This window comes from Porites lutea, chromosome 14 (genome assembly GCF_958299795.1).
Source record: "Porites lutea chromosome 14, jaPorLute2.1, whole genome shotgun sequence".
NCBI classification, from domain to species: Eukaryota; Metazoa; Cnidaria; class Anthozoa; order Scleractinia; family Poritidae; genus Porites; species Porites lutea.
The window spans coordinates 8,271,676-8,295,087 of record NC_133214.1 but is presented as its reverse complement, the minus strand read 5'-3'; the positions used below and the strand labels follow the sequence as shown (position 1 = coordinate 8,295,087).

The 23,412-nt window shown below is 40.2% G+C and overlaps 2 protein-coding genes and 1 long non-coding RNA gene across 3 annotated transcripts in view; all 3 read right to left on the bottom strand.

Annotated features, from left to right (window-relative positions):
- Positions 1-5,600, bottom strand: part of LOC140925080 (uncharacterized) — a 36,979-nt gene extending 31,379 nt beyond the window's left edge. Inside the window, exons 1-4 of the mRNA XM_073375032.1 lie at positions 5,346-5,600; positions 4,207-4,324; positions 3,427-3,684; positions 1,759-2,055 (exon numbers count right to left, since the gene is read on the bottom strand). Coding sequence (XP_073231133.1) covers positions 1,759-2,055; positions 3,427-3,684; positions 4,207-4,324; positions 5,346-5,489 — 817 coding nt within the window. The 5' untranslated portion in view covers positions 5,490-5,600. The remainder of the gene's footprint in view (positions 1-1,758; positions 2,056-3,426; positions 3,685-4,206; positions 4,325-5,345) is intronic.
- A 5,158-nt stretch (positions 5,601-10,758) lies between these two features.
- LOC140924569 (uncharacterized) lies at positions 10,759-12,007 on the bottom strand. The gene is made up of 3 exons (XR_012164298.1): positions 11,908-12,007; positions 11,404-11,699; positions 10,759-10,903 (listed from the first exon to the last, which is right to left on the bottom strand). It is a non-coding gene; the product is annotated as an uncharacterized lncRNA (long non-coding RNA).
- Positions 12,008-13,290: 1,283 nt separating this feature from the next.
- LOC140925079 (uncharacterized) lies at positions 13,291-23,154 on the bottom strand. Its single transcript, XM_073375031.1, has 9 exons — positions 23,047-23,154; positions 19,624-20,050; positions 18,411-18,659; positions 17,347-17,584; positions 16,859-17,247; positions 15,896-16,120; positions 15,109-15,342; positions 14,084-14,410; positions 13,291-13,643 (listed from the first exon to the last, which is right to left on the bottom strand). Exons 1-9 carry the CDS (start codon positions 23,152-23,154, stop codon positions 13,291-13,293), a joined length of 2,550 nt encoding a protein of 849 aa, XP_073231132.1.
- Positions 23,155-23,412: the final 258 nt, after the last annotated feature.

The window sequence follows — 23,412 nt, the reverse complement described above, 5'->3', positions numbered from 1 at the left end:
AAACAATTGCCTCAACTCAAGGAAGGGGATAGTGTAAGGTTCAAGAAACCAGGTGACAAGCATTTGTCACAGGCTGTAGTTACAGAAAAACATGAGACACCCAGATCGTTTACAATTACTGATGAAACAGGTAGAGAGTATCGTAGAAATAGGCGTCATATTCATCTTACTCAGGAACCACCTGTTACTATAGTAAATGATGATCTCATTGATGAGTCACAGCCTGTAACTATGCAATCCAGTGTAAACTCTCCAAGTGTAACTAGAGAATCAGATGCTAACCTGGAACCAGATCCACCCGATGCTAATGCCGCCTCGGCTCCGCGTCGCTCTACTCGGGTCAGATCCGTTCCGGTTTGGCATAAGGATTATGTTATGTAACATAGTTGTATTGTAGACCCATCTATAGTTGAGTTGTTAACTTCTTGTTCCCGTTTTCACTTGTATTAGCATAAACTCTTTATGACAGCCAAATAGCTTAAGAAGGGGGATGTTATGATAAGTTGGTTGTCCTGTGATTGTCACGTGATCTCGAGGATCACATGAAGTGTAAAACTACTGCAATAAAGCTCTTGAAGTTGAAGCTTACAGACGTATTTTCTCGTACTCATAACAAGTTTTTCGTAGATGCTACATTTTGCCTTGTTAAGATAGGTTTCGAAAAGAGAGGGACAAATACAAAGTAAGTTTGATGAATGGAAGTTTTTCAATCTTGCCCTGCATTCAGCATGAAGTTGTTCTTCTTGTATTGCGAACTGTATTCGCCGTAGGTTTCTGATTAGCCAGTTTCTTGCAACTGATTAGCTTTGGGCAAGAATACCCTTGCAGATAGGAGATAGTCCGTAGGCAGTTTTCCTCTATTTGTGCGTCAACTTTCACAAATGTGTTAGCGTTGCATTTTAAGGTCAAATTTGACTTGCAAGCTATTTGTGCAGCGAGTTCTACGGTCACGATTGACTTCAAACTTGCAGATATAAAACTAGAGAGCTCTGAGAATTGTTTGCTAAAGTTAGAAAAAAATCTGTTTTAGGGTTTCGAAATTATTGACATTTTTTGTAAAAATGCGGTTTTAAACATATGCCCGTATCTCAAACGTTTTAATACCTACAAGAAAATAAATGACAGTTTCTTAAAGTTCGACTATTCTTTATCAAGGATGTCTAGAATCATAGAAAAAGGTTAAATCTTTCCTGCCTAAAAACGCGTTTCAAAAACATAACCAACGCGCATATAAATAGGTTTGGGCCAGTACCTTAAGCTCTTCAACTCGCCCTAACAACGCATGATTTATTACAGGCGGTAGAGTAATCAAACCAAACATTTTGTCGGCTCGGGCCTACAGGTCTGTGCGCTGGTTACGGTCCTGATCGCGGTCGAGTTCGTTTGTTGCAAAATGTACCGTTCAAGTTTCGACAAGAATTTTACGTCATTAATTGCTTGCTGTGAGGACATCTACGGTCGCTACTGCATCCGGATGATCACTTCCACTCATAATTTGCCTTTATCGTCTTTAAGGTAAGAAGTTCTTCATTTTCTATTGTATAGAATACACAAACATGACCGCGACTGCTTTTATCACTTTTTTGCCCTAATAAACCAGGTGATATTGTTTTAATCAATCCCATCAGTCATTAAGTGTGTGCAAAGAAGGCGGGTATCGCGAATAAGGTCTAGTTCCCAAGTTTATCTTACAATAAATGGTTCGCCTCTTCGATCTGATCTTTGTCGTATTGACGTCCTTAGCAAGTTAAGACTTACCTCCAATAGATAAGACTTCTATATCGTGCAGGTAGGTGTTGTACTCTCCAAACAATAAGGTCTGATTATCTGTCATATGTTCAGCATAGGAAATTAATTTCTCCGTTAAAGCCTGACGGGTATCCAGTGAAAATACGAGTTCATTACGTCCAAAACTAGGTCCTTTATTTATATTCCACTCAATCCATTTGAAAACAGCTTCAATCCCAAAAACTGCCTCATCAAAAGTTCTGTTCAAAGTCCTCTGGAAACGAAACAAGAACGATTTTGTACTGGCCTGAAATATTTCCTGAGAACCTGAAAATCAAACGATATTTTGGTAAGCGTAAATTAGTCTAAGGCAGTGTCGATACGTATCCGAGATTATTTCTCCGTTTTCGCCTTCCGTATAAACGTAAACGGCTTTTTCGAGTACCGAAATCTCAGGTTTTCGAAAACGGTCCCCAGTGGAGATCTTTGAAATCGGCGACTTATCGTTTTATAGTGTGAACGGACGAAAACGGAGGTTCTTGAAGAACGGATAAAAAATATCCGGATACGTGTGGACAGAGCCTAAACTTTAAAGCCAGATTCCTACTACGTAAATTGAAAAGAAAAGAGGCTAGACCAATCTTGAAGCTCTCATTGGAGATCTAAGGTACAGTCAAACACCGTTATTAAGGACTCTGATGAGCGGGCCATAGAAGGTGTTTGTATTAAATGGAGCGTCCGTCTTAAGCGGGTTAAATTTAGTGATAATGCAAGGGCTTTCTTCCCCAGGAACAAAGCAAACTGTCCGTGAGGTGTCCGTATTAAGCGCGTGTCCGTAAAGCGGGATTTGACTGTAGTTGTGTTTGAGAGTTATTTTAAAGTTTCTTGACCACCGGCTCTTCACCTAGTAAAGTTCAGTAAGCATTTCCTGACTGGCGGAATTCCTCTCTTTTCTTGCCTATTTTTGTGAAACTGTAAACAAACACAAATGGGGCAGAAGCAAGAAAGTGCAATTCTTAGTCAAATTCCGGCTTCAGTAGTCATGATGGCTGCAATTGAACCGAATGGTTTGGCATTAAGGGACTGATAGAGGGTCTCAATGGGGTGGTGGCTTTTACGGTTATCAGCTAAAATTTTGGCTCTTTTACGGCTATCGGTTAATTCTTTTCAGTTACGGTTAACAAAAAAGTTAAAAATTAATTTCTTTAGTTCCAAAAAGTTAAATACTAATAAACCTGTATTTTTTGTATCTTTAAGCAAAATAAAGGTCTTAGGATCATCTCGGGATGAAATACGTTATTCTTTTGAAACATTTTAACATTTGATAGATCATACTTTTATGTATTTCACTTCTAATATTATTTTACCCATAGAAATGTCAACGGTTACTTATACAAATCTAGGGAACAGTTTCTTTTACGGTTAACTTTTTTTATCCTATTTACGACGAACGGTTAAAGTTTTTCACTTTTAACGGCTATCGACTACATTTTTGGACGTTTTACGCCTATCGGTTAACCCCATTAAGACCCTTCTGATAGAGTTGCCTTTACATTCATACGTACCCTAAGGGGAGGTATTTTTTTGCCCCTGGGTAGTGCGAGTAAAATGTTCTCGGCTTACCATGTGTGTGGAAAGTAACGCTACGCTCTTTAGTATCTTGGGTGGGTTTGAACGCTTACGTTTATTTCAACATACCATTGCTGGAAAGTAAAATTGAGTTACTTCCCCAACTTTGATCAGCAAATCCTCCAAATACAGTATTATTGACTCTTGCAATAGTCACAGTGGCCCCCAGTCCATCGCACTTCTGATGAAAGATACCGTTGCTCCAGCCATCTCTAGCAGCTTTGTAGCAAGGTTTCCACAAGTTGCCTTGGAAACTGGCCCGAGTCAACCAGCTCTCTAGACGTGTCTTGTATGCTGGGATGTGGCCAATGATAGCAGATCTAAAGTCTAAGGCAGCCGATTAATTTCGTACATATTACCTATCGCTTAACTTTATCTCAACATAAAATAAGGTAGTTGCACATGGGTGGTAATTATCTTGAGGCTTAAGTTTTAATTGAGGACATATGAAATAAGCTTCAAAATCTAAAGACTTTTTCCAATTTTAGCTATTTGCGAGCAACATTTACGGACATTTTACCTTAAAGTCCATAATTATAAAACTAACCAGGGGCTGTGATAGTGTGTTAAAGAGTGCATTTGATGCCAACATCTTCAGCGCAATTAAAATCTTTTGATCTGTTTTAGTACAAGGTGCTTTAGGGGTCAAATAAAGCCTAGCTACGCCCAGATCCTAATTTTCCAACCAGTATTTTCGCCCCTTATAAGTTCAAAGCATAACCTCCCTCCCACCCCCCTACTGCCTCCATAGGGCCTCCAGCTCCGCAAATGGGAGCTCACAATTTGAACTAACCGGGCAGAGTCACGTTATCGTGCAGATGTCCTATTCATACTAGGCTTAGTACGTACCTACAAATGCCCTTCGAGCAAAGCCTGGAATTAGTGAGCAACTGTTTCTGCGTGTGAACGTGACTTCATCGATGGCAGTATCACCTTCACCTCCATCAATAGTTCCCTCAAATATAATCTAAAGGCGAAAAAATGAACCCTATAAAAACTACCAATACATTATAAAGTCTCTAACTGAAGTCCTTGACAGTTCTTTTAAACTAAAGGGTTACACCAGATTTATTGGGAACTTTAAGATTGGGAGCTTAAGCAACAACGATGGCGACGGCTACGAAGAACATCACATAAAAAGTGGAGTTTCACCGCTTCAAACTTTGTCGCTCTTATACCAAGCCACGTTTTCACTTCTCGGACGCCGTCGTGGTATCTTAGGCCAGGGGAGGTTCACACTATATTAAACTCTCGTCTGAAGGAGTTTGGATCGTCCAACACGTTCTATCCAATCTGTTTAATTAAGTTGGTCAGGGAAATTTTCCATTTGTCAGGAAAAATTCAGGGAATTTCAGAAAGCTCTGCTGACTTTTCCCTGAATTTTTCCTGACAACTGTAAAATTTCCCTGACCAACTTGATTAAAAACTTCACACATTAGACCTGAGCATGGACTCAACCCTTCCCCGTCACAGCCATCCCCTCCACCCATCTATTTATGCTTTTAGCAAGTACTAGGCCAAACGTCGAACTTTTCATGAGACGAACCAAACTCTTATTTGGGTTGACCTAAATTAAGTTAAGATCGTCTGTTGGGTCAGACGTCGGCCTTAGAACGCGTCGAACCAATAAACTGAATCATAGCAAAAGCAATTTTAATAAATTTTCTCCCGAACGAGGCTAAAATAGAGGATAATACATGGCCGCGCGAAGATACGAAAGTTCTCTTCGAGTGTTGAAGATCACATGTGAAGATCGACGTTTGTCCAGGAGACGATCTTCAGACGTTCTTACCGTCTGCTTCAGACGAAAAGAACGTGTTGGACGATCCAAACTCATTCAGACAAACTTAAGTGAGCCAGACGTCGAACTTTTCAGTTCATGAACTTAACTAACTCAGTTTGGTTCGTCTCAGGAAAAGTTCGACATTTGGCCTAGGCTTAAATGAAGAAAACATGATGATTTAACAAGAGAACGGGGGATCACTGACCTTAAAGAAGTTACTACTGTTTATGGGTATTTGCCCTTGTAGCCATTTGTTTGATTGGTATCCAAACAATCTCCACAGAAGAATCTCGTTGCCTCTGTGATCTTGGAGAAACACACTGAGTTTACCAATTTGTCTTCCTCTCATGTGGTAGTAGAACTCCAGGCAATTAAAGGATGGCAAAATATACTGGGTCTCCAGTCGAGCTTTGTCTCCTTTTTGTTGGGCTGAAGCTTCAAGGTACAGAAACCCAGCAGATTGGTCTGTAAAAGATGAAACAAAAATAATGGAACAAATTTATCGAGTTTGCTGTTAATTGCTTAATGGATATCGTTAAAACAAGACCAAGTTGGACGATAAGAAGTTCTGTTACAAGTTGAAATTTTTTGTTAGATGTGAAAAAACAAACAAACAAGTAAACAAACCATTCAAGAGCGCACGCAATGGTTCGCACTGACCAATCGCGTACGCATAAAGTGCGCTGTCTTATTAGTAATGGTAACAGGACTGAGTGGAGTCCAATTCGGTCTTTAATCATACGAGTGATTAACAAAATCCGATTTGTTTAATCACGAGTATGACCAGGGACCGAATTGAAAGACACGACGTCCTGTTACCAATTTATTGTAATTTTAACAAAATTTGTGATATATATAAGACTCTTTAAAATCAAAAGACGAGAAATTCCAAGATTTTTTTGCTAGCAAGGAAAAAAAAGTCATTTAAGCGCGCGCATGATGGCGCTTACTGTCCAATTACTTAGGTATGACGCGTACTTTCCTATTAAGCTGTCCTATTACGGCTGAAATCAGGGTAGTTGATAACCAATCAGATTTGAGAATTTTGTTATAGGTATGATTAATGTTGAAATCAACGCTGTTGATAGTCAGTCAGATTAGAAATTTATTGCTTTGATTAATAGCGAAATAATCTTTATGTCAACTGGACCGGCCTAGCGGCCCAGTTTTGACGGAGCGGTATGGACCAAAAGGCAGAAAACACGCCATATGGGACACTGAGCAATGTGGTGTTTCTCTGTATTCACACCGTTTAATGTGAGCGATGGGAGCTTCAAAGATCTAGCTGCTGCTTCGCTAAATGGTACGGTCAAAAGTGAACACAACAAAAAAAATAGTATATAAACATCTCATTAGTTCTGCCTGTTCATCCAGTTTACCTGAAACATTTTCCAGTGTCTGTCACTCCTGGTATTATACCAGGAAAGGAAAGAAATTTAGAATCTAATCGAGATTAATTGCCAATCCATACCACCCCCACCCACCCAACACCAAAAGGATGCAATTCACTAATAATGATAATATTGTAATAATAATTTAAAACTTTAAAGCGCGCAAATATCTATATGATATGAGCAATAAAAACTCAGCAAACGGAAACTGTACTTTGATGATGATGATCTTCTCCGTGCCTCTGCAATCTCTCCTTGAGGCATACGGAAATATCATCATTGATAACTGATTACTATCATAAATGAGATGTTGTATGGTCTTGCTTGTGTCACATTGACGGATGTTATGCTTGTTGCCTTATTTATTGCGACGGGTCGCGGAGGCATAAGGATCCGGAGCCTCATGCATTCTTTTTTTATCATATGTCATTCTCTTGATATGTGATTCTTCGAAAAAATATTTCCGGCTCAAATGTGCAAGCTTATGATTTGAGTTCAGCCAATTTCGTTCCTCTTCCGAGAAAACGAATAGTTTAGGTCGATCGCACGAAAATGCAAAATGCAAGCGATTCAGTTCTGAATTCCATTTTGTTGCACTGAAATTTTTTCGGGACAAAAACGAGTGTACCATTTTCAATCAGGTCAACTATGTGTTTCTATGTGACGTTTAAGTTTTCTTACCTAATATAATTTCAATCTCTCGTAAGTCCATTGTAAAGTTGCAGTTGCTAGCAGCAGATCCATCACCGCCGAGATCTTGAGCTGCAATCATCAAAAGTCGTACAGAACGCCCGCAAATCGGCTGTTCACAATATGCCATCGCATGCACGTCAGAAATGCTTCCATTCAGTCCAAAAGCGACGCATTCTTGATCACTGAAATTTGGGTTAGACACAATCACTCGGAGAATTGCTTGATCGGTGCCAAACACTTCTGTTTTGAGATTCAGTTTAATACCAGTGACAACGCCCACCCGGGCAAGATCTACCATCCACCATGGATTAGACTTGTGGCTGATGACGGTGCTTGTGTTGATATTGCCATCAACAGCTAACCACGAGGGTCCATTGGGTAGCTGAGCTGTTGTGCCCTTGAAAACTCCATTTAGGAATGAACGCTTAACTGATTGGGATAAGGTAAAAGAAAAAAAAGTAATAATAATATAACTAGCAGTAGCTGTTGGCTAGGAAGTGCGGGCGAAACCGCCTTCATGTGTAGGTGAACGCCCTTTGGTCAGCCTAGTCCCCAGGCGTTTTCGGCTCGGTCATTGTTGGACTCTACCATGAGCTGTGATGTCACCGAGAGATACTCCCAGACTTCGCGCGGACAACGGATCAAGAGAGAACGCCTAGGGAATAGGCTGCCCTTTAGTCATAGTGTTTAGTTGTAGTGTCAACAAAAGGAATCACTGCGGATCATGAAAACTGGATTGAACAACACAATAAACACGACTCATATTCATGTAAAGTCGAAACTTTCCTTAATGACACTATTATTATAACTAAGTACTATAGTGTAGACACTTGGGCCTGTCCCTTTATTGTGCATATCAAGGAGGTTTCATTTCATTATTAGAAACAGTGATTTATTCAAAATTAGAGTCTTAAGAAAAACAATAATCATCAACAAGTGACACATTCTCCTCATGAATGTCATTGGAAATGTACTGAGAAAAATGCCAAGAATACAAAATCCTGAGAACAAGCTCTCCATTTCGAGTGGCAAGCAAGGCGAGGAGCGCGATAACACGCGAGGGAGCAACCGAGCGGCCACGAAATTCGAGGCTCTCGCGCCTCCTCTCGCGTTCCACTCGCGCATGACAACTCTCGATTTCCCTCAAAATAGAGAGCTTACTCACAGGCTGAGAATACACATGATGATGGAGAAAACGAGGGAGTAAACTGAAGTGATGTCGTTAGGGAATCTATAAGAAAAAGGGTACCTCGATCTGTGTTGATTGGATCCGAACATGGCCCTGTGTAGTAGGTTGAGGTACACGCTGACCAGCAGCGCCAATCAAAATCATCGGATTTTGAATTTGTTAAACACCCGTCGATGATGCGACAAGGCACTATAAAAACCACATAAACACTCAACCATTACTCTGAAATGTGACGAAATCGTACAAGATCATATATTATCGAATACGAAACGACCTCTCCTGATACAAGCGGTTTAACGTTTATGCCGTTATGGTGGAAAAGTCCCTGGAAATGAAATGAAAATGAAATGAAATGAAATAAAGGTCCTTGATTTGCTGTTGTTGAATGAAACAGGTCTGTATCCCAGTTGATATCAACCCCTTGATTATCTATCTACCCAAGAGAGGAACAGAAGTAATTAGGATTCTGTTACGGGCCCCCCATAAGAGCTTGATCAATGAAAATGTTACTACTAGCATGAGACAGGGCTCACGGGTTTGCGTCCGTATCTGAGAAGGCTATACTGTCTAACTAGTTGTAGATATCAGGGCACAGATATTTTGCCCAATCATTATACGTTTCTGGGAAACTGCACACCTACCCCTCCCCTAAGCCAACGTTTTGCCCTAAGCAAGAGAGGATAAAAGTTAGAAGTATGTGTTAATGTCGGCTTAGGGGAGGGGTAGGTGGGCAGTTTCCAAGAAACGTAAAATGATCCCCATTTGTTGAGGTCTCGTAACTAGACGGCGATTTCCGGATTAGTCTACGCCCAAATGTTTACAGATTAACAAATTTATCTACGATTTTATGTTTTTTTGTTAATTTTTAGACAGTGGATCTCCTAAATATGAAATCTAGGTTTAAATATTATTACAAGCCCTCCGTTGACAGAGACCGAAGTGAGTCAATTTGGTTAATTACTATCTAATTCAATCTGAATTAGAGAAAGACGCGGTTAACAGATTACTTGAAAAGCAAAAAAAAAAGAAAAAAGAAAAGGATAAATGTTTTACCGAAAAACCGTCAGCAATCAAAACAACACCGGAAATACTTCTTAATGTTATTGAAAGCAAGGGAAAGGCATTGAGGTGTGCTAAACTAAACCGCAAACAGCTGCAACGTAAAGTTTGTAGTTTTGCACACGTCTTGTGAGGCGCCCTGATCTTTTTGTGATTGGCCGAAAAACAATAGAAATTCCTGAAGTATCTCCACGGTTTTCAGAGTTTGACAGCAAAAGCTTTATTTTTTTTTCAACAAAATATACAAATTTCCAAGTACATGTCGTCACCAATTTATTTTTCTTCCCTTCAAATAATTGATGTTTTAGGAAAGCAGTAGAAGACAAGATTTATATCCTTACCGGTTTCTACCATCTCTTTGATCTGTGAGTGAGAGACAATGCGTGGCCACATGGTTACGCCATAAATTTGAAAGTTCTCTGTCGGTTTGAAGTCACTGGATAAATTTCTGTTTCCGATGATCAACAAGCCGTCTGTGGAACTTGCTTCGGGATAATCTTGCTCCACAGCTCTTCCAGTCTCACTTACCAAGACTCCGTTTTGATAGACTTTTAGGTCCCAGGACTCGCTCCAAGAAAAAGACACTTGATGCCATTCTTTTGAAATCGTAGGCACGTTGAGTGTTTGGATTCGTTTGCCCCAAGCGACAACTAGCTGATTATAGGTGGTAAATAGTTCGTTGACCTGTTTATACTCGAACTGTCTTATCTCTCTGTCACTGGTACCTTGCGTTCGCCAAGAGATTATGGTGTTTTGACTGTCTGCTATGAAAAAGTGTTATATTCCAAGCAAGTAGGTGGTGTTTAACCCTGTGACTGTCTAAATATTTTACGAGATTCGCAACTTTTGATATCCATTCCCCTGCATAATTGTTTATTTTTCCCGTTTATAAAGAAAATGAAAGTCTATAATTATAAGCGGATGTACTGGGTGTTGTCCAAGAGGACTGCAGTCCCCTTTTCGTGAAATTTGTTTTTTTTAAAAAAAAGACTTCTTAGTGGAAAAGACGGATCTAAACTAATCTGGAAATTTTAACCTCTTTCTGAATTTTCTGGATCCGCCCCTGATAACTAGCTCATCATAGATAAAACATCATCATCATCATCATCATCATCATCATCATCATCATTATCATTGTCGTCATCATCATCATCATCATCACAACAAAAGAGAGAAAATGCAATAGAAATGGCGCTTTGAACGCAAGTCTGAATTGAACCAATTTCAGAACGAAAAAAAATATACCTGATGGTAAATTTTGACACTTTTTTACTTACCCACCGGAGCGTAAATCTCAACGCGCATGCAAACACCAACTGAATAATTTGCTCTCTGATAGTCGATGAGATGGAAACGCAATACGCGAGTCCTAAATGGTTTCAAGATAGCATTTTTAACAACAGTCGAGCCATCCCAATTTCCAAGAAAGACCTGTCAAAAACAAAACAAATTACCGACGAAAATAAGGCAAGAACGATTGTCTGATTTTACCTGCAACCAAATTACTTTGATAAAGAGAAACAAAATACTAGTGTACTTTAAATTACCACAATGTTGAATTCACGCGCCTGTATTTTTTGTGAGCAAGCAAATCACTGCTTAGAACTGCTCTAAAATGCGTGAAACTTGGTAACGTTTTTTGATAATAATTATGTCGTTTATAATTTCCCTCTACGATCTTACTGTTCATTTCAAGTGTTCGATTATTTTTAAATATCCAAAAGAGCGACCAACGTGAAGTTATTTTGAATTTAGTAATCATTTAATTTTTGTACTCAACGTAAGAATTACCCTTGTCTTTACAAACCTGATTGTGCAGCATTATCGAACTTTTCCCCTTTTTCTAAGAGTGTTTACAGTTGCTAAATAAGCCTCAGATTGGTCTGGACATATTTTGGCAACATTTCTGAGAGAGTCAGGTATTTATTTACCTTTTCAATTCCTTTTTCCTTGTAAGTTACCAATGATTCGTTGGTCGTTCCGTCAGCTTGATATTTAACGAGATACTTCACGGGGAAATACATGTTTGGCTCTTGGTTAACGCCTTGGGTGGCTACAAACAGGATGTTATATGAAGTTCCAAGAGACACTGACAGCCAAGGTTGTGGATCGTTAAACTGTGTTTTTGAACACCAGGCAGAAAAACATGAGCCAGAGAAGTGAAGACGTCCAAAATAAGCAGGCGACATGCATCTTACAGATGACGCAGTGATGTTGTCAATTATCACTTAGTTGATAAAGAAATAAGAAATAAGATAGAGTAGTAAAAATTTGATCCATGATTGTATTTACAATCCAGCTTCAAACCTATAAAAGCTAGAAATAGGCATGCTTCAAAAATATAAGTGGCCAGCTCTGCTCTTTGCCACTTTCCTAATATTTCTATCTACCACACTTGACCTCGAATAAGATGCAATGAGGAAGTTTATTCCTACCTTCACCAGAAAACATCCTTGTTGTTATGTGTATTTTCATACAAATGCTTGATTTCCATGATAAAGGAATGATTCTTAGGAATTTAGGGCTTGACTGAATAAAAATCTGATCACCAATCCTGTAGGTCTAAATACAAATTGAAAAGCAAGTTTTTTTTAATTTTTCTGGGAAGCCGAGTCTCATGATTGCTAGATGGAGTCACCAGATTCATTCACTTAATCGTTTTCCCTCCAACCATTCACTCTTCAGTCCCTGAGATAGACCCTAGGGTCTGGCTCATAGAAGGCCGATTAGCGTTGACACATGATTGAAAATTAGTCTGCGTAGCGTGGCAGTTTTGTCGGGCGCACTTCTAAGTGGAAAAGCCACAAAAGCGCACGCGAACGAGAGGAACCGCCATGCTAGTATTTAGTATTTTTTGATTGTATTTAGGGCCTGTTTACATGGAGGTGGGTTACCCTAGGTAGGTGAGGTAACCCGCCTGTCCAAAATCTAAAGGTTTAATTTGATAACGTTTACATGATAGCTGGGGTGACCCGCCACATTTTACCTCACCTAACTGGGTTCCCCCACCTCCATATGAACATTTCAGGCCCTTAGTCTCATAAAGATTTTTTCAACTGAGGCTTGGGGTAAAGGATTCGACTAAAGGTTCAAACCTGTTTTATAAGCTCCAGTTACATCTCGGCGCCGCCACCATGCGGATTTAGGTTTTGGTTTATATAGATTAAGAACCCGCTAACCCACCTGCGTCCCAGACAGTTTAAATCGCCGATATTCGTTACGCAGGAGAGCGACATAGCCAGCTGTCGCTCGCGAGACAAGTATGGCTACGACGTCGGGCTACCACTTCCCTTGGCCAGGCATTGAATCATCAAATTAGCAGAAGCAAGAAATAGTAAGCAAATCCTTTAAGTAAAATTAACAGTTGGCGCCACATAAACCCACAAGTGAAATTGCGTTTGACTTAGAAAGTAAATAGAGACATAAGCAAATATAAGTTATTTCCCATCCCGATTTGCCGCACTAATTCTCATCTTAAGGTGGATTTCCACTGCTGCGTTATTTTTCCGTGCGAACGCACGTAAATTATACGCGCGTATATAAAATAGACAATGCATGGAAGGTCACGCGTAAAAGTAAGAGGCGAACCTCGCTCAACTTTCACGTATACGCGTGGTCTTTCATACATTGTCTCTACTTCATTTACGCGTGTAAATTTTACGTGCGTTCGCACGGAAAAATTACGCGGCAGTGGAAATCAACCTTTACTCTTTAGTTTCCTATGGCAAGAACGGTACCGATAGATACAATATTGGTCAATATTGATCACGAGAGGAAAATAAAAATCTTAACATCCCACTGAAAACGTTTAAACCCCCTCACAGATCTTGGTAAGCATTTGAGCGGACTGATGGTCTCTTTACCTCGCTTTCCCATTGTGATCCTTCATCACTTTTGCTAACCCGAAATGAAATTACCCACGATTCCTCACTGAAGGCTCTTAGAATCTGCAACCGTACCAGTCCCTGGTCATTCTGCTCACTGGTGTAGCTAAGATTTGCCTGAAGCCATTGTTGAGTGTCATTATAATGCGCACACCACTCTCCTTCGTCGTCTTCTTTTGTTAAAGCTCTGGCGGCAGAGTAATTGAGAGGAACGTGCTCACTAGATGACGCAAAGGCTGAGTCGGGTATTACTCCTTGGTCACTAACTCCAACAGCCCTGTGAGGTACTAAGAGAAAGTAAGCAACAAAAGTAAAACGCGCGCTTATTGGACAATTTACACCTTGATCCCGCCTTTCACCGCCCCCCCCCCCCTAGGGGACCTTGACTGAAATCTGAAAGTGAGTTTAGGTTTTGGGTGAAAAATTACTGTACTTTGCCAGTAAGAGCCTTGAGTTGGTGCTTTTGTTCACAAGAATGCGTGAACAGGACTATGTTTTGTTCTTGCGCACTGGACACTTTAGAAGCGAAAGAAAACTAAGCAGTGTTGACTTTCGCAAAGACTTCTGGGATCGCTACAAGGGACGCAACGGTATGCTATTGGCCCATATTTTTCCTGTCCCCAGTAACAGTCCCAGAGTTCCTTGCGAAAACTAACTCAGCCCGGTCTCCTTCCGGCGAATGGGCAAAAACCCTTAACTGTTTGTTACAAGGTTAGAGACAACTTACTGTCATAATAAAACACTTCCAAATCGTCCCAGGTGAAATTCGTAGTTTCAGCCAGAAGTCCAAACCCGTACACATCAGTTTTGTTACGTATTTCTAGGATGTTATAAGCTCCCCCCAGGAAAGAAGCACTGTGTCGAGGAATCAGAAAATTGTCGAAGCTAATGGTTAAGTCATCCAATCCAAACATGGGACCTTTGGCGGGATCATTTGTGGCTGCATAATACCTCTGGTCCTGTATCACGTCCAAGGTAAAAGGCGCCAGTCCCAACACGTTATTGAGGCTAAACAAGAAAGCTGACGTACTCTCCATTGTTCTTATATTTGGACCTTAAATATAACATAGCGGATAGATATAATAGGGAGTAGGCGACAACCACCGAAAGTTAAAACAGTTTTCCATACTTAGGTAAAGGTCTTTCATTTATTGGAAGAAACGGCCGGCCGGCTGGTTTTTACAAAGATAAAAATAATAAAGTTGTTGTATATGATAAACTTATGACTTGAACATTATAGCGTAACGTGATTGTCGATGGATAAATTTTAGTGCCAGGGATAAAATATTTCAGATGTTTAATTTTACCTTACTAAATTGAAATGATTTAGCTAAAGCAATAATTGGTCGCTTTGGCTTTGCCACAAAACGCTACTATATATCTCCACCAATCAGCGCTCAGGAAATCAATTGCATTATTTTCACATGGGATTTCCTCATATCCGGGTCTTCATGACAGTCGTCGCCATATTGGAAAACAAAAATACCCTGGGGAAAATATTGTGTTTATTGTTGTTTTCTCTTTTCATTTTATCAACTAGCCTGCCTCTTTTTTGTGATTGACCATGGCAATAGTATTGGCCCCTCAAAACCACTTAATTAGAGCTATATGAGTGCCAGGTCTAACAAGGGGCAGCACGCATCCACCCTCTTTTACACCTGGAGAATCGTGACGTCTGCCACTCTGCAGGTAATTCTCTACTTTCTGAGGCACGTGTGAATAAAAAAATAATAATTGATCTGTTTAATTTACCTCCCCAGTTCTGATCCAAAAATCCTCCAAACACAAATTCTCTGACCTGTACTAGAGTCACAGTAGGCCCTTTATTGTCACACCGTGAGTGAAAGTCATGCGCAGTGAAGCCATCTGATTTGGCATGGTAACACCGCGTCCATTTACTGTTATTTGAGGTAACAGCTGCCACCATGGTCTCTAGAGCTGCGTGGTATTTCTTGTTTTCCCCAAGAATGTACGACATAAATTTAACTTATGGAGAGAGAGGAACATATTATTAAAGATATTTTTTAGGACGCAAATGAAACAGCTTTTGTCTATCAAACTGACCTTTAAGAAACACGAGAAGGCGTTTGACTCAATATTAATGAATTAAAATTCTTACTTTTGGTTAAATCACAGCAACTTCGTTCGAGGTTTAAATTAAAAAGATGGCAACTAAGATATAGCCGTCAGTCTAGGTGATGGATAGGGCTCCGGAGAGCATCGTCACAACCTCTAATGTTTTAACGATCTCGTGGCAAACAGTCGCTTGCGCCACCAGTAAGGGAAAGATAAGGGGAAGATATCTATTTGCCTGTACGCGTGAGAGTAGCCTGTTCTAGGCTCTCAGGCCATGGGAACGAGAAAGGAAGGAGGCCAAATTCTAAACTTTCTGTAAAACGAGAGTTATTGGACTGTTCTCAAACAGACCAAAACGTCAGTCATACTCTCTTCTCGCGGGCTTTACCGGCTCGCGCCGGCGCTCCGCCGCCAAATATGCCCCGCCCCTACCCTCAGGCTAAATAACAACCATTACACCTACCTCCCTGTTTTATCCAGAAGCTGACAGAATATCCATCCTTACACAAGGAGGGGTTACCAGGGCAGGTATTGTTAAATCTTCCTAAGATCACGTGGCCTCCACCATGCAGGCTCAGAACCTTTGAGTCCAAGACAACGCCGCTGCCGACAATGTGACCTTGCCAGTAAGAAGTGTCATCGGTTATGGCAGAGTTATCAGTGGATGACAAAGTCCAGTGAATATGATCTAGTGAATAGTTGATGAACATTGGTAATATCATACACATGGCTTTAATATACTGTTACCAATATATATCTAGTGCTTTTTGAACGTGCTAGATCACGGTATTTTTTATGATTTTGTTTATTTTGTGCAAGAGGCCTAGCCCTCAGAGATCCACTGTGGTACTGATTGGCTTCTGTGTTGTCTACGCATGGGCATCTACAGTTCTGGGATCGAGTATTTTATATATTTTATTGTAAATAGGCTAAAGAAATTAAACCAAGTGAGATGAAATGAAGTTTCTATTTCTAAAATAGAAACGACTTGAATCCTGGAAAATGATACTTGATAACTTCAGTCTGAAAATTCTAAGGAAATCCTAAATTTTGATCATACAAATGAAAGCTACTTAGTAGTACTTCCCCGTGCAGTGGTGGATTCGGATTTTCCAGTAAAAGGTGGGATTAGTCATCGATCCACACTCTAAAATAAGAGAGGGACCCATCCTTGAAAAATGATTATGGTGGGACTTACGGTCTTCTCTTTGACCTAAAAACAAGGGGGGGGGGGGTGGGTCCCCCGGAACCCTGCCGGATTTCCTGCACCAAAGCTTTAGTGCTGTAGAAAGTCTTCAGCCGTTATCTTTCACGATCAGTAAGCATATCTTTCCTTTGATCGTGTTTATCTTTTTGCTTGTTTATTTAACGTTGCATAGAAGTAAAAACAACAAAAACAAACTAAAAAACACCGAGTTACATGTACCTGCACCAGTGCACGATGTTGGAGTTGTTTTAATGACGTTTATACTAAGCCATAACTGAACCCCCGACCATGGTATCACGTTCCCGATTTTGGCGTGACATCCACGAGACATAATGAAAATTTCATCAGATGTGGATAGTTTGTCCCATATGTTAAGCTGACTCAACTCTCCCATGAGTTCATTTTCTCTATATATGCTCTCGTTAGACAAAACTCCAATTCGCAGAATGCTGCTTCGTTGTATCGGAATGTGACTAGGGTAACCGGTGATCTCTAACGCCAATATACCATCTATGTAGAGACTCCAGTTTCCAATGAAAATTGCACCTTTAAAACACATGTGATGCCAGTGATCATCGTCTAATTCTTCCTCTGGGAGGGGGAAGTCACTTGGAAAGAAAATACAAGGTAAGATTAGCAAATAACTCAGCTTTGAAGTCACGAAATAGCAAAATTAAAAATACCAGAAATTGTTACTTCTCGTTTACTTGTGAGTTGCGTTAAAAGTGAAACCAACAAAGGAGCTCCTCTGAATCGAGAAGGCAACAATTCTGTTCATTGGAGCGTCCTCGAAAGAGAACACCGTCAAAATCTGTCTGTCTTCACTGGTCAGCAGTTTCATCCACCAGCAAGTCGTCAGTTGATTGAGTGGCAATCCCACTACCAACTGCGCATGCGGCAATATCATGTTTCTTTGCAAATTGATGGAGTAGTCCCAATCAATACCTAGAAAGCAGAACTCTTTGTGTTAGACTGAAGCACTTTGCTCAAAACAGAATGCTGGCTCTAGCTTCAAATTAATTTGAAACTCGATATACGATTGCAGCCCCCTTTTTCCCCGTAGTCACTAAATGAAACTACAACTTTGAATTCGTGCATGAAATCCTATGTTGTGACCATAATTCAAATGAATGTTACTGTCCAGTAGCACTGTGTACTATGCTGTACAAAATGGCTCCAACTTTTGATTCTGTGGATAAGATCATATAGTGTAACAATATGAATGTATGTAGATTCTAAGTGTGACCATGAATCTCGTTTCAAAGATCAGTGCGCCTGATCGTCTTGAGAGAATTATGCACCGCATTTCCAATAAACTTCGGTCTGAAAACTCAAGTACTTTCTCACAACTCGCAATACCCGCTGGCATGAAGGACAGCAACGAAGGTCCTCCACTCCTGTCTGCAGTTCTGGGTTAGCTTACAATAACTCTGAAAGCCCATTACATCCAGTTGTTTTGGTTCTTTCTGTTGCTGTTTCCGATACAAAAGACTTTTACGGGACTGGAGGGCCAGTGGATCATTTTTCGTCTGACCTCTACCTTCGACCTGTCTGGCATGGGTGACCCTGCCAGGAGATAAGCTCCCACCGGTATAGCCCTCTGGGCCAGTGAGGTACACAAGCCCCCTGGCCACAACAAGGTAATGATTTCCCTGCCCTCAAGTAACGGGCTACAAATATCCATCTTCACGCAGATGAAAAAACCCTGGCTGTTCGTACCACTATTCACTGATTTTTTATTCTTCGGCTCTAGAGCAATGCATGCGCTCACCTGTAACACTTCTTATTTTCATCGAAGTAGACTTGAGAGAATTACGATATCCCTTTAAGGTCAGCCAGAAAACACTATTTTTCTTGAAATAACCTCCGTTGAGGTTTGATTGCAGAGGGTTGCACCCGTCATGCCACCAGGCGCCTAAGAAATGCTGGGGACAGTTGGTGGGCTCTTGTTGATTGTTGTCTTGAAAATTTGTAGAAAAATTTTTGTTTTCGTGATAACGTAGTGAATCCCCTGCAGTTCCTGAAATGGAAAAAAAAAACTTATAACACCATTACCATCATCATCATCATCATCATCACCATTACCATCACCATCACCGTCGCTATCGCCATCACCATCACTACCAATACCATTATCATCATCATCATCATCACCATTACCATCACCATCACCATCGCCATCGCCATCACTACCACTACCATCATCATCATCACCATCCCATCGCTATCGCCATCGCATATCGCCATCACCACCACTACCATCATCATCATCACCATTACCATCACCATTGCCATCGCCATCACCATCACTACCATCACCGTCGCTATCGCAATCACCATCACCACCACTACACTCATCATCATTATCATCATCATCTCCATCACCATTGCCATCACCATCGCCATCGCCATCACTACCATCATCATCATCACCATTACCATCACTATCGCCATCACCATCACTACCATCACCAACGCCATCGCCATCACCATCACTACCATCACCGTCGCTATAGCAATCACCATCACCACCACTACAATCATCATCATTATCATCATCGTTACCATCATCATCTCCATCACCATTGCCATCACCATCGCCATCGCCATCACTACCATCATCATCATCACCATTACCATCACCATCACCATCGCCATCGCCACCACCATCATTATCATCACCATTACCATCACCATCGCCATCACCATCGCCACGCCATTATCATCACTACCATCATCATCATCACCATTACCATCACCATCACTACCATCGTCGTCATAATCATCATCAATACCATTAGCACCATAACTCTAAAACATAAAAGAGCAAAATAGCCATGCCAGCAGAGAAAAATGTACGAAAGTACAAGGCTTAAGGCTATCTTGCATCCTAGCAGTTAAGAACTGCAGGAAAATAAATTTCTCCGTGTTCTATATTTTACAAGATTTGATGCCGTATTCCCTTGCTTTAATTACTGACTAACCTGAGTAGGGTCCTAAGTGAATCTTATATCCGTTCTCCTCAGAGTCAACACTGAACGTTTCATATTGAGCATAACCGGTGATATTGTTGAATCCATCAAGTTCTACTAGAAGTTGGTGGTGTCTGTCAGTAAGCCGATGAATGAGGTCATTTCCAAGCCAAAACTCCCCGTTGAGGTTCCCAAATCCATTTTTATAATCAGACAAGTTTCTGTGGAAATCCTCAGAGCCATTGAAGCGTTTCTGGAAGACAATCCAGCCACCGCCATTTGTTGTCTGGTCACAGAATACATGGAAAGACCCTTTGTCGTCAGGGTTGATGTGATAGACGCCATCCTTCTTGAAGCCTTGCTCCAAGAGGTCTATACAGTCCCTAGCTAAAAGAGAAGTAGGTAACACGCACGTTACTTTTGCTTCTACCTTTTGAGTCTGTAAGATTAGACTTAAGTAAGTGAGTCGTGAATGGACTGAATGACCATTAAATTGAAGCGAAGGGGAGGCTGTTTAAACCTCTCTGCAAGTTAAGTGATTCTAACGCCGACTCGAATAAAACATCGTATTATCATTCTATGCAATTTTTCTTCCTTTTCATCGGTCGAGACTGGCCCACGCTTTTCTCCTTCTTGAGGATCGCTTTTTGCGTGGAAAGAGCAGACCGCTTCACAGATAATTAAAAAACAAACTCGGTGATAGAATGATAAAACAATTATTGAACTCAGTTATTTGTCAGTGTCTTGTAGATTAATTATTTCCCTCAGCCTTTCGGCAAATAATTGATCTCCTCGCCACTGAAAAATCACGATAACTTAAGACCGTTAAAAGAAACTGAAAACGAATTTTTACTGGATCAGTCTCGACCTTGAATTCTTCTAATTTTTATTCAAGATGTCTGTTGGGGACAGAAATGTTTTTTTACAACTTGCTATAGGCCGTTTATTTCTATCTGTTAGAAAACCCTTCAAAAATAAATGTCTTATTGGTGTTCGTATGCAGCAGCGAATTATAAACTGGACAATGTAACAAATTGCAATTAAGACACAGGATTTGATTTAATGCAAAACGTTTAAAAGCAATATTGCTTGAATAAAGCGCCAAAGGCACTTAGACTACACCTACAAGAATCCTCGTACGGGTACTGCTTCTGATTGGTCGTGCCCCTTGTGAAATTTGCTTCAACCAATTGGAAGCAGAACCCAGATCTGGGTAGTGAAGCATCATCAGTTTGGAATTTCTGCGGTCCTTTCTCAGACGTCATTTCGCGGGGAAACCGTTAGTGGCGTCGCAAAATGTCGCCTGTTTTCTCAGGCTAGCGCCGTGATTGGCCAGTTGATTATCCACCACTAGACGTATCACTTTGTTTAAAGGGCATATTGGTGAGAGTAGGGCTACCTCCAGTAAGACACTCGAAATGAGGAAACGAACAGTAGAAATAACTACCTGTTTTGTTGCTCCTGTCACATCTGGAAATATAGATGAAGAAGAAGAGATGGACTACACAAGGAAACCAAAATTCCTGCAAATTAGAAAACAGAGTGCGGGTTTCCGAATTTTTTCCATTGCCGTCAAAAAGAAGAATTTTTAATTTTGTTATTACAGCAAATGATGAATGTGTTTGCCTTATTCTCGGCTTTTAGTGACAAAAGAAAGAGCACCTTGAAGCACCACGGGAAAGCTGACATGTTCAGCAACCTTTATGTGAATGAGTTTTTACGTCCACAAACGCAATACAAAGGAAAAGTTACCCTATGACAATTGTATTTGAACTAGCTGGAGAGACCCAGTAGGGCGTCGTAATAACTCAATAGAGTTTACAAGCATCATAGTTGTAACAGTTTATTATATACAAGGTAAGATACCGGGTAGATTTAGATACTACTAAGATCACCCTCCGCCTGTTCCCCTATAAGATGATTCAAGGCTCTGGAAAGGACAACTAACCGTATTATTCATTTCGTTATTTACAGTCCTAAAGGAAATTTTTAGACCCATCACAACTTTTATGACTTAACTCATAATTTGGTGGTACAGTTGTGAATATATAACTTCAAAAGAACTTTGACAAATGTAGTGATCGAGAGTTGTATAACTGATTAAAAATAATACATCGCTTTTCTTCTGAAAATACCTAAGGCAACAGTAAAAGTCTCTGCTAGGCCTTTGGTTCCCAACGAGGAAATTAATTTGACTCCAACAACAAATTACAACTAATTGGTCAAAAAATATAAATGATTGGGGCAAAGGTTATAAATGAAAAAAAAAAATACCCCTCATGGAGTCAGAGTTGCTTTTGATCGCTGTAGTAGAAAGGTTCTTGAAAGATGGGGCTTCAATGAAAAGATGGGACTATTGCAAATATTTAAAGCATTTTTTTTTCCAGAAAAAGAAATACCCCTAAAAAGAGAAAAATAAATGAAGTAAATAAAGAACGCAGTTTCTTGAACGTGATAACTTCGACCCCTTTTTAAGTTTGTTTTTTTTTAAACCCCTCTCGAAAGTCCTTTTTAGTTCATCGGAGAATAGCTTGCCTTCACTTTGAAAGTGATATTTGTCATGTATCGTATATCGCAAAAATCAATGGACTATAGTATCACAAAATAAATAGTGTGGTCACTTCACCGTCGTCCTAGCAACAGCTAGGTTAAATTTGTGATCATACACCTGGTTTGTTTTGTCAAAATACGTCTCGTGGTCCGAATTTCTAAAATGGAGCTGATCTGACGCTGACTTCGATTCTGTAATACAGGTGAACAAAAATTGTCTAATATAGTAAACTGGCCCCGTTATTGATGTCCAAAAAACGAGCACTATATTGAAATAGAACTTAAACGATAACAATAACATTTTTCGAGTCGGAAGTGTAAGCATAATGTATAAATGAACGTTTTGAAAACAAATAAGTTCTCTTTTGTCATCAGACCTCTTGTTCGGGGGCACCCAACGGGAAATTTTGAGAAAAAGACCTAAAAACAACAACAAAGCGTGAATAAAGTTTTCTGAGACTATTTTAAGCATTTTGGGAGACTGCTGGAAAAAAATTATCTGTTCCTCACTCCCAGCAAGACTGATGGAAGAGTTCCCAGCCAGCAAACTTACAACCTCCAACCCGACCTACTGGGAAGTTTCATAGGGCACAATTCAGATCTTGAGTGGTAAGTAACCCATACAAGTAACCCGTAGCAGCTATTCTAGACTTCAAATCCCCTCTCACACCCTGAATTATCTTTTTCCCAGCAAAACTTTCCTTCCAAGGACTATTATTTCTTCTACATCTCCCAGCCTGCAAAAATGTGCCTGAAGAACAGATATTTTGAGGAACAGATCCATTGGGTGCCCCTGCTTGTTCTTGAATTATCGTACTGCCTCTCTATATCATTGTATCTTATCGCCTCTAATTTTTTTAATGATTACAACAAGTTTTAGCTCACCTGAAAGAGCATCTTTGGTACGGAACCTGGTTTAAAGGTCATTTCAAGTTTCCCTTGGCCTTCTATATTTGCCCACACCTTGATAAAGGAAACTTTAATTGAAATCATGTTTAAGTCGAACAGCAGATGTTGTTTTCTCACAATTACATATAACTGTTTTTATTTCACATCCTGTAATTACGAGCTTTCCATAAATATAACAGATTGTTTAACTTTCCACCACTGGGCTAAAAGGCGTCCATACATGTGGAAAAATAACAAATAAGAGTTTCAGTTGAGGTCGAAAGCTTTTATTAGTTTTCAACTTTATCCGGATTTTAAAAAATGTCTTTGTGTTTTTTTTGGCTCCGTACCTTTCTTAAGAAG

Excerpts from the sequence above, each read along its gene's own strand:
- LOC140925079 (XM_073375031.1), bottom strand. The coding sequence starts at position 23,154 with ATGATTTCAATTAAAGTTTCCTTTATCAAGGTGTGGGCAAATATAGAA. Across the intron at positions 17,585-18,410 it reads GAAAATAAGAAGTGTTACAG|GTATTGATTGGGACTACTCC; the intron begins GTGAGCGCATGC and ends TCTGCTTTCTAG. Across the intron at positions 16,121-16,858 it reads AACATCGTGCACTGGTGCAG|ATCATATTCACTGGACTTTG; the intron begins GTACATGTAACT and ends ACTATTCACTAG.